Genomic DNA, 12,159 nt, shown 5'->3' with positions numbered 1-12,159 from the left:
ATTATTGTTCTGCAAGGTTACTCCTTGGCACTCAGGGCAGACACTTTAAATCCAACAGCCCCCACTTGTTGCTCGAAACAACCTGGCAAAGAAGCCCTTCACACCGCGGGGCAGACCATCTCTTATTTCTGATTGGGCCTGTAGATATCTCTTTGAAGCCTGCAGCCGTCCAAAGTGGACGCCACTCGGCCATTACTTAACTGTTGCATTCATACCTGTCCAAGCAAGGTAAGGTAGGAGGTAGCCAGATAGGTAGATAGCTACGTAGGAAGCTGCCTTGGAAGGTACCCAGAAACGCGGATCGCTCAGTGCCTTCCCTTGTCTGTACCTTCACTGGCGTCACATCTGTCTTGGACCGGGCAATCCGTTCCGTCATACGGTTGGGCTGAACTGGTTCTCAACCCTCTATCATTTTCCCTGATGTATATCTTCTCTTCTCCTTTAACACCACCCAAACTTGTTTCCTCGTAACCTCAGCAAGTCCTCTCACCTTGTCTTGTCGCCTGCAGTCTATTGCCGCTCGTGAATCACCTCCATCGCTATTACTCGAACTCCACTCAAGTTCGAGAAGTGACAGCGCATACTACCGACGCTCTGCCCCACGGACGGCATTCTCATAATACATGGTTAAATAAAAATCTCCGCATTCAACAGAGCAGCTCTAGGTACTCCCGTATACTCACTCGCCCAGTGGCTGAAGCTCTGAAAACACCAACCCGGACTCCCCGTCTCAGTTGTCGCTGAAACCAGCAGCACCAATACTCTTCGAAAGCAAGCCCTGTGGACGCAGGCAGCAACCCTAAGCAACAATGGTCATGGGTCTTGTCTCTCATGGACGCCGAAGGACAGGCAGCACAGCCAGTGAGTTTGTCCGCCCTTTTTCTGACGAGGCTCCCGTGACAGCTACGCTTTGCAATCAAATGGAGACTCCCGCTTCCAGCACCACAGCCTGAATTGGTTGGTGTCCTTTTTCAAGACGTCACCTAAAACCTGCGGTCGAGCTTTGTACAGTAGCTCTAGTTAATTAAGCCGCCCCTCCGTTTGGTTCAAGCGTGCTGCTCACTCACCCACATCCCCACTCAACACGTCCGAATCCTCCGCCAACTTCAATATCGAGCCCTGCCCCTCCAAACCTGCCCCCTCCAACAATTTTTGTCAAGAGTCGCCATGTTAACCAACTGGTTTTCGCAACCTGCAGGTGTCCGGTCCTCAACCGACGATCCTCGTGGCCCCGATGCTGAGGATGACACTCTTGTGATGGAGCCCGATCAGGGCAATGGTGAGCCTCTCCTTCGCTCTGGCTTGCATCGTCTCTCGCAATGATTGTGCGATTGCGGATCAGCCAGTTTCCTTCGGCCTTGAGCTGACCAGTGTGGTGATTTAAGTCCTCTCGCACATCATCTCCCAGTTGCGACCAGGAGCCGACCTCAGCCGTGTCGTCCTTCCTACCTTTATCCTCGAACCCCGCAGCATGCTTGAACGCATCACAAAGTGAAATCCCCTGTCTAAGTCGAGAAAATATTTGATATTAACCAGTTACAGCTTTATGTGCCACCCTGAGATGCTACTTCCGATTCCAACCATAGATGATCCTGTCGAGCGTTTTGTATCCGTAGTCAAGTTCTACCTCAGTGGATGGCATATTCGTCCCCCGTGAGTGCCATACTGGAGGCCAATCTTTGATGCGCCGGTCACTGACGATTTGTAGAGGCGTCAAAAAACCCCTGAACCCCATCCTTGGTGAAATATTTACTTGCTACTGGGATTTCGAAGACGGAAAGCGAGCATACTACATCTCTGAGCAGACATCTCACCACCCGCCCAAGTCCAGCTACTTCTACATGGCCCCCGACCACCATATCCGCATCGATGGAACTCTTAAGCCCCGAAGTCGTTTTCTTGGAAACTCTGCTGCCAGTCTCATGGAAGGTATTGCCTTCTTGAATCTGCTTAACCGAGGCCAGGACCCTGCGAAAGGAGAGCAATAGTACGTCGAACCGAGCTCCGTGTCGATATCTATTTCAACTCATGATATTGATTTTCATGAACCATAACTAACAGAATTCTAGCATCCTGACACAACCGAATATGTACGCCAGAGGTATTCTGTTTGGCAAGATGAAATACGAGCTCGGAGACCACAGTTTTGTCCGATGCCCTGAGCTCGATCTGGTTGCCGACGTCGATTTTAAAACAAAGGGCTGGGTTGGTGGCACTTACAACGCCATTGGAGGAGTGATCAAGAGAGAGAGCACTGGAGAAGTCTTGTTCGAGCTTTCTGGTCTCTGGAGTGAGGAGATGTACATCAAGGATATGACGGTAAGCATGATGGCTCTGCCCGCTAATATCTCGCTAACAACAGTAGACTGGCCACCGTGAGATGTTCTTCAATGCTCAACGATCAAAGCCTTCATCACCTTCTGTGCGACCAATTGAGGAACAGGAGGAGCGAGAATCCCAACGTCTGTGGGACAAGACTGCCAGAGCTGTCAAGGAGCGAAACCACGAGCTTGCGACAGACGAGAAGACCAAGATTGAAGACCGACAGCGTGAGGAGGCTGCTCATCGAGCCCAGGAAAACATCGAGTGGCACCCACGTTTGTTCAGGAGAGCTCAGGGTGGCCCTGGTGGCCTGGAAGAAGGCGAAGAGGATCTCGAATGGATCATTAACGCGAACATGTAAGTGTTGGCTACGGTCCCCCAGATAATGACATGCTGACTTCGAATTTAGCGATCACTCTGCCTCCCCTGAGAAGCAAGCCGAGCAAATCATGGCAATTTACCCCATCATCAACGGACAGAAGCACAGCCAGAAAAATGTCATTCCTCCTCACAGCCCATCCGCCAAACCTGCTCAAGCGGTAGTAGCACCGCCTGTTCAGAACAACATCGACGACAACCTGATCAATTTTGATGACACACCTGCGCCAGTCAAGACTGAGCAGCCCCAGCCTACTGAACAAACGCCAAAGGAGTCCGAGATTCAAGGCATGCTGAACTCTACAGGAAAGCCGGCTAACGGACCCCTCCTTGACTTTACAAGCGACATGAAGAAGGACCTACCACCCACCACACAACAATAAAACGATGAGATGAGTTTCAGTTATTTCTTAGATACAGGGAGTGCACAGCGAGGACTAGGTTTGCTTTGGAACAGTTGGAATACGGTGAAGACAAGGGTAGGGGCAGGCTACAGGCTGCAGGCTATATCAACATCGGCGCGCATCAGGATTAGTTACATATGGGTACTCGCATCATCCGTCGGGTTACAACGAGTCAGAAGGATTTCAACACCGGCCCTCGCCAGATGACTTCTGCAATATTCATTTTTGAGACATATTTGATGAAGGAAAGGGTATCCGTAATGGTTGAATCGCCCATGAATCCTTACATATAACTATTAGAACAAAAAATCCAGTCCTTGAACGCCGTGACCGTGCTATCCGTATTGCATTTCTCTTCGTAGTTCCAACTACACAGTATCACCCAAAGGCTAGTAGCGGCGTCTCGTAGGCTCGGGTGTAGGTGAACGCGAGGCACTTCTCTCGTCGCGGCCGCGCTGCTTGAGCCACTTCTTTGTGCTGAGGGTAAGGTCGCGATCGAGCTCTTCGCTTGGGTTCTTGCGATGGATGAAGTTGCAGAATCCTCCTCGAACACAGCCTTCACCTGAGTTCAGTCGACAACAGGCCTCGCGGAAATCGGTGACAGGACTCAGTTCACAGTATATAGGGCGAGCAGCGTACCACCGGCTGTTGAGCTCGTCGCAAGCCTTTTGGGCTGATTCTTCGTATTTAAAGCGAGCGTAAACGTTGCCGATTAAATCTGTTGCAAGTTAGCATTTGCCGATTCAAAGAGCATTGAAGGAATAACGTACGATCATTGTTGTTATCACAGACAACGAGCTCCTCGAGCTCGCCGTACTTGCAAAGTTCACACCAAATATCCTCGTAGAAAGCGTCGAAGTGGTTCTGGAGCTGAGAAGGGTTCATTCGGTTCTTGGGGTCGTATGCCGGGTTCTGGTACAGGTTTGGCATGAGGATGGTCTGACTGTAGGAAGGCTTGACGTGCTTTCGCGAGCAGCGATCGCCGTGACGACAAGCGCCGATTTTCTAGATGCGCGCGCATAGAGTCAGTTATCTGAGATGTTGCGACACGAGACGACGCGTTTGGAAAGACTTACAAAGTAGAAAGAGCAGTTGACCTTGTCAAGCTCGGTACCGAAAATGGAAGCAAGAAAGTTGGCCATGGTTGCAGTTCTGTGGAGGAGAATAAAATGCGGCAACGACGGTAAGTATCAGATACGGAGCGTTGGTGATGGAGGCGGCTTGGAAGATTTGAGGTCAAGCATCAAAGTCCAATTGCTGTAGCGCAAGGATGCGGTAGTTGAGATCACGTGTGACGTGACAGTAAAGCTTGGTCAGCCACAACGCCACATATGGAAACAACCAGCACAGCCAGGAAAGATATGCTTGTGCAAGAGTAACATGGAACTTGCCTGCCAATAAACAAAGTACTTGATTATTAGCGCAGGAATTTGTGCATTGAAATCATGTTCTTAATTAAAAAGCCACAGTAATCTCATTGCCTAGCACTCAATGGCGTTCTCCTCATTATTCTAATTGACACGGCACAAGAGTTGGGCTAGTCGCCTTCTTATTGCGTTCGAGATGCTTATTAGTGACTGGCATTGACTTTTCCACCCAAGGTTGACTGGCTAATCGGAAATCGCTGGTGGAGTGGGGAGCTTCCCCAAACCTTTCTCGTTTTAATTTCAACCAGGGTCTTTGTTTAGTAGGGGACGGGAGATAGCGCAAAGACCAACTGCACCAGAGTCTCCTATAATTCTATTCCTCAATATACGGTCTTGATTCTCGACCCTACAAATCTAGGACGATCTATTCCTTGCAGAGGACCATCCGCTTCTGTTTGAGATAAACGGCTGGGCAATGATTGCGATATCACAACATCTTTTGCTCTGTTCTGTATTTCTCTTCCCCCTCTATCTATTTACCCAATAGATCACCCCATCGACCTCTACCTCGACCTCGACCATGGATCAAGCAGACATACCAGCGTTGCTGGCGCGCATGGCCAGCGACGAAGATGCGTCGCGCAAAATGGCAGTGTTTAAACTGCAAAACTCGATTAATGATCCCGCTTTCGCAGACGTTTTCATTTCCTCCGGTGGTCTTGTCGTCCTTCGTCGACTTGTCATGACATCTGCTGGCAACACGCTCGCTTACTCTCTCCAAAGTCTAACACGGCTGCTAGAAGTCGATATGGGATGGGACATCTTCGAAGGCCCAACATCTAGCGACCTCGTCGAGCGCGTCGTCGAATTGATCGTTACAAACCCCCTGGTCAATATCTTGAGAGGTGCCATGTCGATCCTGGTCGCTCTTGTCGGCCATTCTCAGTCCACTCACCAAAGTGGTACCACGAACCGAGCTCCTGTAACCTTTGGGTTCCGTGCCTTGAAGCCAGCCGTCGCTGTGTACCCGCAATTCTTCGAGTTGGTCATACAACAGTTGCAGAGCGCCGACCATGCTTTGTGTGCCAACGCTCTCATGTTGATCAACGCCTTGATCAGGGACGCCGTGTCAGACGATAGTACAATGAATGGCGGGAAGGCAAGTGCTGGTTCGGGAGAGGACTGGGCGAAGTTTATCAAACGGCTGCACGACCTGGGTCTGATCAAGGCTGTCCACAGACTCATGCAGAGCTCTGCGCTCCAAGATCTAGCGCATCCCATGTTGGAGTTCCAGACACTAACCAAGATATTATTGAGGAAGTGGCGAGAGGTCGATGTTGACCTGGAGCGACCCGAACATAGAAGAGCCCTCAAGGGACTTCATCTAGCGAGCGCACCGGAGCGAGTCCCTGCAAATGGTCATTCTCTGGGGCAGGACTCGCACGAGGGACCGACGAAGAAAGGAAGTAGGCGACACAATCCGGAGAAATGGAGGAGACTAGGATTCGAGACCGAGAGCCCTGCGCAAGAGTTCGATATGACGGGCTTCCTGGGCATGATGGACTTGACTGACTACGTGCGCAAGAATGAAGATGGATTCCAAAAGATGCTGCTCGAGCAAGCGGGAAAGCCTGCATGTGGACGATGCCCTGTGGCTAGGGCCAGTTTTGCTGCTACTATGATCCTGTACGACCATTTCGACGTTGACAAGACGGATCTGGATGATGTCAGGAGTTACCAACTGTTGGAATCCAAGGACCACGACAGACTATTCAAACCCCTGCTGCTTCAGTGGTCTCGGCTACATACCGCAGGCCTGCATGCCTTTTTCCGGGTCTGGAAACTCACTGGCGCAGAACAAGGAGATTTCGAAAAGGTAGCCGAACTGGTTAGGATTCTGGTCGACTCAGTCGTTGGGGCCTCTCGAAGAACAAAGGATGTGGCTGAAGTGGAAGAGGAAATGCAGGAGTATGACGTACCACGACTACGAGAACAGCAAATGGGTCTTTTGGAAATGTCATTCGAGAATACCTGGGGCCAGCATCTACAGCAAGTGAGGGAAGAGCTGAAACAGGAGGCTCTGCAGTTCGTCAAGGAGCAGCGAATTCGATGCCTTCTTCAAGGGTCTTGGTTCTCGAAACCTACGCCAAAGCGAGACAACAATAGCCAAGTCAAACATCGACTGTTTACACCTACGCCCTGGCGATATGCCAAGCTATCCCACAATCGCCGATATTTACACTACGCGGATTTCGAAGAGAGGACAGTATCGGGCCCTGGACTGGATGCACTCGCCGAAAAAGTTGATCTCAGCACCATCAGCTCCGTTGTTTCCAACGTATCTGCGCCCACCGAAGACATGCGAAGTACCTTTAGCGACATGATGGGCAAGGATACTGCCCCAAAGACAACTACCAAGATTACTATCTACAGTTTCGTGAACCCCGCCGAGGCATCGCGGGGGGCGGAAGCCAAGGAGCAGCCAATTTTGACGCTATGGCCGTTGAGCCACAGTCTGGCCTCAGAGTGGCTGGATGGTCTTTTGATGCTACTGAATCAGACTCCTATCACGGCAGAAACCAACAAGCTGGTCAGTCTAGTGAGCGAGTATGGGCTCAAGATCCGACTGTTGAATGTACGGATGGACTCGGCCTTTGAGGGTCCGGAGCCCGGAGCTGGAGTGATTCCGAGCCGGGAGGGTCTGGATGATGATTACTTTTTCGAAGTCTGAAGTAACAGATAAGCTGTGCAAGTTATTTCTCATTTGTTTATGTGTTGGATTTTGGCGATTCATAATTATACCCCATTTCGTTACGCAAAGGAGCCAATTCTGGCAGGCATAGCGAGCATTGTTTAGACGAGACGAATACAGCTGTACTTGGTAGAAATCATAATAATAGACAGACGAATGAGGGACGTACCCAGTCTGACACGTTGAGTATTAAACTAGGCAAATGACTTGTTATGAACACGATTGTCTGTTGTTCCCTTGCTCGAGCAGCATACATAGTGCATATCATGACTAGTGCGTTGTTTACTTCCATACATACCCGATGTAGGAAGTCCGAGACCCATAGTTGAGTGACTGGATATGTGAGATGCTCAGCACATCTTTTCGCCTAGAACTGCTCGGGAGGGGAATTCTACACCATGTCTCAGGTCTGCTTATAGATGCATGAGTTGTTGTTTTGTTTAATGCACTTGCTGAAGATCATGTCGAAGCGGGGGGAGTATCTGTTATTTCTCAGATAGCGGTCACTCATGCAAAAGATGCATATGCAATGGTGACCAGTTCGGCTTCAGGCCGTTTCGGAGGACGGGCCAAGAAAGCAGTCCGGGGGTACGGGGAGTTAGTGTCGACGGGTTGATGGATGGGTCGGCAAAGGTCGATATGTACATACATAATACCTAAACTACTAGGTATTTTTGTGGGCAAGAGCTAAGAACCATGGAAAAGTCTGGATGATAGGTGAAGAAGGCATTTGGTACCGAGCTTTGTTGACATGGTTAGGTATTGATACGTGCAGTCATGCAGTTGAGGTTGGGAATTGTTGCATATAAACTCCACACGATTGAGTGCTTTTTGCAAGAAACCGACTGATAGCCGAGTCAATAACCGAGTCAGAGAGTTTGGAAGATATACATAGTAGCTGGAAGCTCGGAGGATAGTGGGTAATCTCCCGATCAACACTGGATAGGATTTGAACATAGGAACGAGTGGTGGTTGGCGATTGACGGTTGGATGGAGCCTGGAGGAGTGGATCTGCAGATAGATCGTGGATCATGATGGTTGGATCGTGTAACGCTGGAGAGAGATCCAACAATGCTGGTCAAGTCAGGTCAGGTCAGGCCAGGCCTATAGCCTGGCCTTGATATGGGCTGAGCCTGTGTGAGAGATACCTAACTACCTACTCATGAAACTATCACATGTTTTTGGGCAACTATCTTGGTGAAAACTATGCAGAGATTCCAGTATCAATGCCATGAATTCTCAAACACTTGGTCTCAGATATTATATGCCTGCGTCCCTGGTGAAACTAGAATGCAAGAAAAAAAAAAAGTCCAGTTAGACCAAAACTTACCCCAAAATTCACAAGAGGGTAGCTCGCCTGGCGGTAAACTGGGGATAGCTGCACACACGTCAAAAGCGGTGACGCCTCGTCTTCCACTTGGCTTGCTGCAACTGGTGTCGCGTGCATAACCTAGCGTGAGGCCCCTCTTTCTGCCACTGCAGCTACAGCAGCAGTACCGTTTGAGAGTTGAGTTGAGTGAAGGGAAGGGAAGGAAAAGTTACAACCCAGTTTTTGCTGTACGAGCTTACAAGCAAGCTCCCGGAGTGGTCAAGTTCCCCTCCATAGGTCGGAGCCCAGCGGAAAGAGGAGAAGAAAGAAAGCAAAAAAGTGTCAGGATTGCGGTGTGCGATTCGATTCGATGCATGATCGTCCCTCTTTGTCCAGTCCCATCCATGTTCTCGACTTGTTGGACTTTGGTCTTCCAAGGCGTTCCCAAGAGAGTAGGTAAAAAAATGCGGAGCTAGATACCCAAGACCCCAAGGTAGTTCCTCTATTTATTTTTGCCTTTTCCCTTGGATTCTCTTCTTATCCTTTCCTTCTTTTGCTTCTCTTGATCAGTCAAGTCAGTCAGTGACATGACCCTCTTCCTTTAAAACCTCATTGTTTAGGTTTTGGAGAGGGGAAGAAGACACCCAAGGTTTCAGTACCTACGAATTACTCCTCAGCCTCTCTCTCGTATAGAGGGAGAGAGGCATTGTTACGGGCTGCCAGCCCAGAAACTGGCTGAGGACCAGTCAGTCCCGTCCCATTGCCAACGAAATATCCCTTGCTTGGGGATATTATCGTATTGATCGAATTCCTTTCTCCGAGCTCGGTACGTACTCGCTTACTGCCCATATTCATACTCCCCTGTGGAGATCGGCTCCTCTTCTGTTTCGTCTCACTTTCAACCCTGCCAAGTTGGAAACCGTTCCATTGGCACTGGAGGAGACCTGGCGGAGAGGACCCCCCTGAAGCCCAGCCCAGCCCAAGCCAGATAACCACAAGAGCCCAATAACTGACAGAAGCCCTGCCAGCAAATCACGACTCGGAGAAAAAAAAGTTGTCCCCCAAAAAGGACAGCCAATCTGTACAGTACTTGATTGTACTGGACGGTGTACACTAAGAAAACAAACTCCTGTCCTCCCTTTCCCCTGAAGTTATCTATCAACATAACAATCGCAATTTGCGACATTCCGTTCTCTCTTGGACCGAAACTTCCTCATTGCATCGCGAGTAACTGCGCTTTGGTATGTTTTACTCCCCCTTTAACCAATTCCTACCTATCCAATTCTATTTTCGTCAGCCCGTGGCTTTCGCTTTGATTGCTTAGCCTGCGCCTCGTATCCCCCTGGCCATCTTACCTTCTTCTGCCAGCTTGTCCTCAACTTTTTTTTTACTTTCTCTGTTGCCTGTTTTCAATAATATCCTCTTCTTACGCTAACTTATATTTGCTTCAGCTCATTACAAGAGTATCCATTCTTTACCTTGAACGCGCAATCGGCCTTCGTCATTCTTCGTGATCGATAATTCTGTTGCCTATATACCAAGGCCATAAAAGCATTCACTCCCGATTCGCTTATACTCTTTCCACACTACAACACTTTACGATACTACCTATCTATCTATCTACACCAAACAACTCGCCCATCATGTCTCGCATTCAGATCCCGCTCGACGTTATTACGTCTCGCCTCAACTTTGGCGACCGCTTCCAGAGCCTCCGATCCGGACCTCTCAGCGGCCGCTTCTCTAACCTGCGACCTGTTAACGAGTTCCTCGACTTCAAGCGTCTCTCCAAGCCTAACAACTTTGTTGAGATGCAGTCGCGAGTCAACTACAACCTGAGCCACTACTCCAGCAACTATGCCGTTGTTTTTGTTATGCTCAGCATTTATGCCCTCCTGACCAACTGGTTGTTGCTCTTCGACATCATCCTTGTGGTTGTGGGCATGTGGTTCATTGGAAAGCTCGATGGACACGATCTTGAAATTGGCACCTTTCGTGCCTCGTGTTCGCAGCTTTACACTGCACTTGTTTGTGTCGCCGTGCCTCTGGGTCTGATTGCCTCGCCTTTCTCGACCCTGCTCTGGCTCATCGGCGCATCTGGCGTGACTATCCTTGGTCACGCCGCATTTTTGGACAAGCCCATCGATGAGGCTTTTTCCGGGGAGGCGGTCTAAGTGGTCGGCCGCAATCTCCCGAATTCGCGCCCCAATGGGGAAGACCATCGAGGCGCAGGCAGAGGAGAACAGAAGGGGATGCTGCGTCTCGCGGACGTCATGGGAGAGACGTCCGTGTGGAGGAATTGGATTCAGGTGATGATGCACGAGGTGTCGGTGCTTCGTCAGGGTCCCGCTTTGCGAGCGACCCTCTTCGTTTCACAGGAACAGATGTGGGCAACTCGGAACGGGGTTTGGTACGCAGGGGTCATTACGAGGACTCGGAGGATTCAGAAGATGATAGCGACAGCAGCGAGGATGAGGAGTTCGAGCAATATCTTGCAGAACTGGCTTCTCATGACCCGGAGGAAGCGCTGGTACAGTCGGCAATGCACCGTATCGAACGTGCAAAGGCCAAGGGAAGAACAGATGTCGATCTCAACGATGAAGAAATTGCAGCTTTGGAGCGACGACGCAAGCGAGACGAGGCCGCGAAAAAGAAGAAGAGCAGCAAGAGGCGCAAGGACTCATCACGAGTCGCCATACCTCTGACCCAGCTCGAGTCTTCTTCATCGCGCAAAAAGGATTCATTCACGAGCCAGTCAAGACAGCCATCTCGGTCAAACAGCAACCTTACTGAGGGTCAGGACCGTCCTTCGCGCCCTTCTCTGGGTAGTCTTCCACCAACATCATCAACAGGTCGACCACGCTCAGGCACTACTACCTCATCTCAAAGCCGAGTGAGGGCGCCATCTACTAGTCGACAGCCTTCCGATAGTTCAGCTGTTGTTCGCCGAGGCAGGAACTCAAGCCAAGCACCCGCGGACCCTTTCCAGTTCCAGGTTCCAGGTGCCCCGCGTGGCTCTGGATCCCGAAAGAGCTCTCGCCCAGTCCATGATGATGGCTCAAGTGAGAGCGACGATAGCGATGCAGAGTATGTTGGAAGGGAAGATTCGATCGAGACAACTTCCAGTGATGGCAGTGGTGCTCAGATCGTTGTCGAAGAGTCATCTCCTGAGCCTGCCAAGCCCGAGACTAGCAGGAGAAACCCTACCCGATCTTCTACTTCGTCCTCTACATCCAAGCGAAAGCCGACAACAACAACATCATCCAGTGCACGCCGGAAGAAATAAAGAGTTATGATACTAGGACAAAGAATACCCCGGGTTAGAAAAGCAGTCTCTATTCAGTGTTGATAAATTATCTACTTATTTGCTCAGATTGAAATAATCTTATTGTGATTCCATGTTCAAAACTGTCGTTACCATTTATCTGGACCCTTTCTACTTTCACATGAAAGGGGTTGTTGATCTTTGCTGAACCCATCTAGCTCGAGCCACATCAGCACAGCCACTGACCGATCTGCTGGGAGTACGTATTATCGTCCATCCCTCGGCTCTGTCCGATCTGATCCCTGTCAAGCTGTCGCCAACGTGCCGAGGGGAAAGGTCCAGTGCAACGAAGGAACCTAGCT

The 12,159-nt window shown here is 50.1% G+C and overlaps 6 protein-coding genes across 6 annotated transcripts; 4 read left to right on the top strand and 2 right to left on the bottom strand.

Annotated features, from left to right (window-relative positions):
- The first annotated feature begins 451 nt into the window (after window positions 1-451).
- Window positions 452-3,417, top strand: FGSG_06861 (uncharacterized protein). Its single transcript, XM_011328216.1, has 8 exons — window positions 452-861; window positions 1,199-1,279; window positions 1,386-1,491; window positions 1,543-1,653; window positions 1,709-1,987; window positions 2,070-2,319; window positions 2,366-2,679; window positions 2,732-3,417. Exons 1-8 carry the CDS (start codon window positions 810-812, stop codon window positions 3,081-3,083), a joined length of 1,545 nt encoding a protein of 514 aa, XP_011326518.1. The 5' UTR covers window positions 452-809; the 3' UTR covers window positions 3,084-3,417.
- On the bottom strand, window positions 3,262-4,328 carry FGSG_06860 (splicing factor U2AF 23 kDa subunit). The gene is made up of 3 exons (XM_011328215.1): window positions 4,181-4,328; window positions 3,875-4,109; window positions 3,262-3,822 (listed from the first exon to the last, which is right to left on the bottom strand). Exons 1-3 carry the CDS (start codon window positions 4,244-4,246, stop codon window positions 3,494-3,496), a joined length of 630 nt encoding a protein of 209 aa, XP_011326517.1. The 5' UTR covers window positions 4,247-4,328; the 3' UTR covers window positions 3,262-3,493.
- A 723-nt stretch (window positions 4,329-5,051) lies between these two features.
- On the top strand, window positions 5,052-7,202 carry FGSG_06859 (uncharacterized protein; the record flags this gene model as incomplete). The annotated part of the gene is made up of 1 exon (XM_011328214.1): window positions 5,052-7,202. One exon carries the CDS (start codon window positions 5,052-5,054, stop codon window positions 7,200-7,202), a length of 2,151 nt encoding a protein of 716 aa, XP_011326516.1.
- Window positions 7,203-7,998: 796 nt separating this feature from the next.
- FGSG_13001 (uncharacterized protein) lies at window positions 7,999-8,938 on the bottom strand (the record flags this gene model as incomplete). Its single annotated transcript, XM_011328213.1, has 3 exons — window positions 7,999-8,276; window positions 8,554-8,699; window positions 8,793-8,938. 3 exons carry the CDS (start codon window positions 8,936-8,938, stop codon window positions 7,999-8,001), a joined length of 570 nt encoding a protein of 189 aa, XP_011326515.1.
- Window positions 8,939-10,175: 1,237 nt separating this feature from the next.
- Window positions 10,176-10,706, top strand: FGSG_06858 (prenylated Rab acceptor 1; the record flags this gene model as incomplete). Its single annotated transcript, XM_011328212.1, has 1 exon — window positions 10,176-10,706. The coding sequence occupies one exon, from the start codon at window positions 10,176-10,178 to the stop codon at window positions 10,704-10,706; it is 531 nt and encodes a 176-aa protein (XP_011326514.1).
- Window positions 10,707-11,062: 356 nt separating this feature from the next.
- Window positions 11,063-11,930, top strand: FGSG_13000 (uncharacterized protein). Its single transcript, XM_011328211.1, has one exon. It carries the CDS (start codon window positions 11,075-11,077, stop codon window positions 11,816-11,818), a length of 744 nt encoding a protein of 247 aa, XP_011326513.1. The 5' UTR covers window positions 11,063-11,074; the 3' UTR covers window positions 11,819-11,930.
- The last annotated feature ends 229 nt before the right edge of the window (window positions 11,931-12,159 follow it).

Source organism: Fusarium graminearum, chromosome 4 (assembly GCF_000240135.3).
Source record: "Fusarium graminearum PH-1 chromosome 4, whole genome shotgun sequence".
Lineage (NCBI taxonomy): Eukaryota > Fungi > Ascomycota > Sordariomycetes > Hypocreales > Nectriaceae > Fusarium > Fusarium graminearum.
This window is presented reverse-complemented; position numbering and strand designations above follow the sequence as displayed.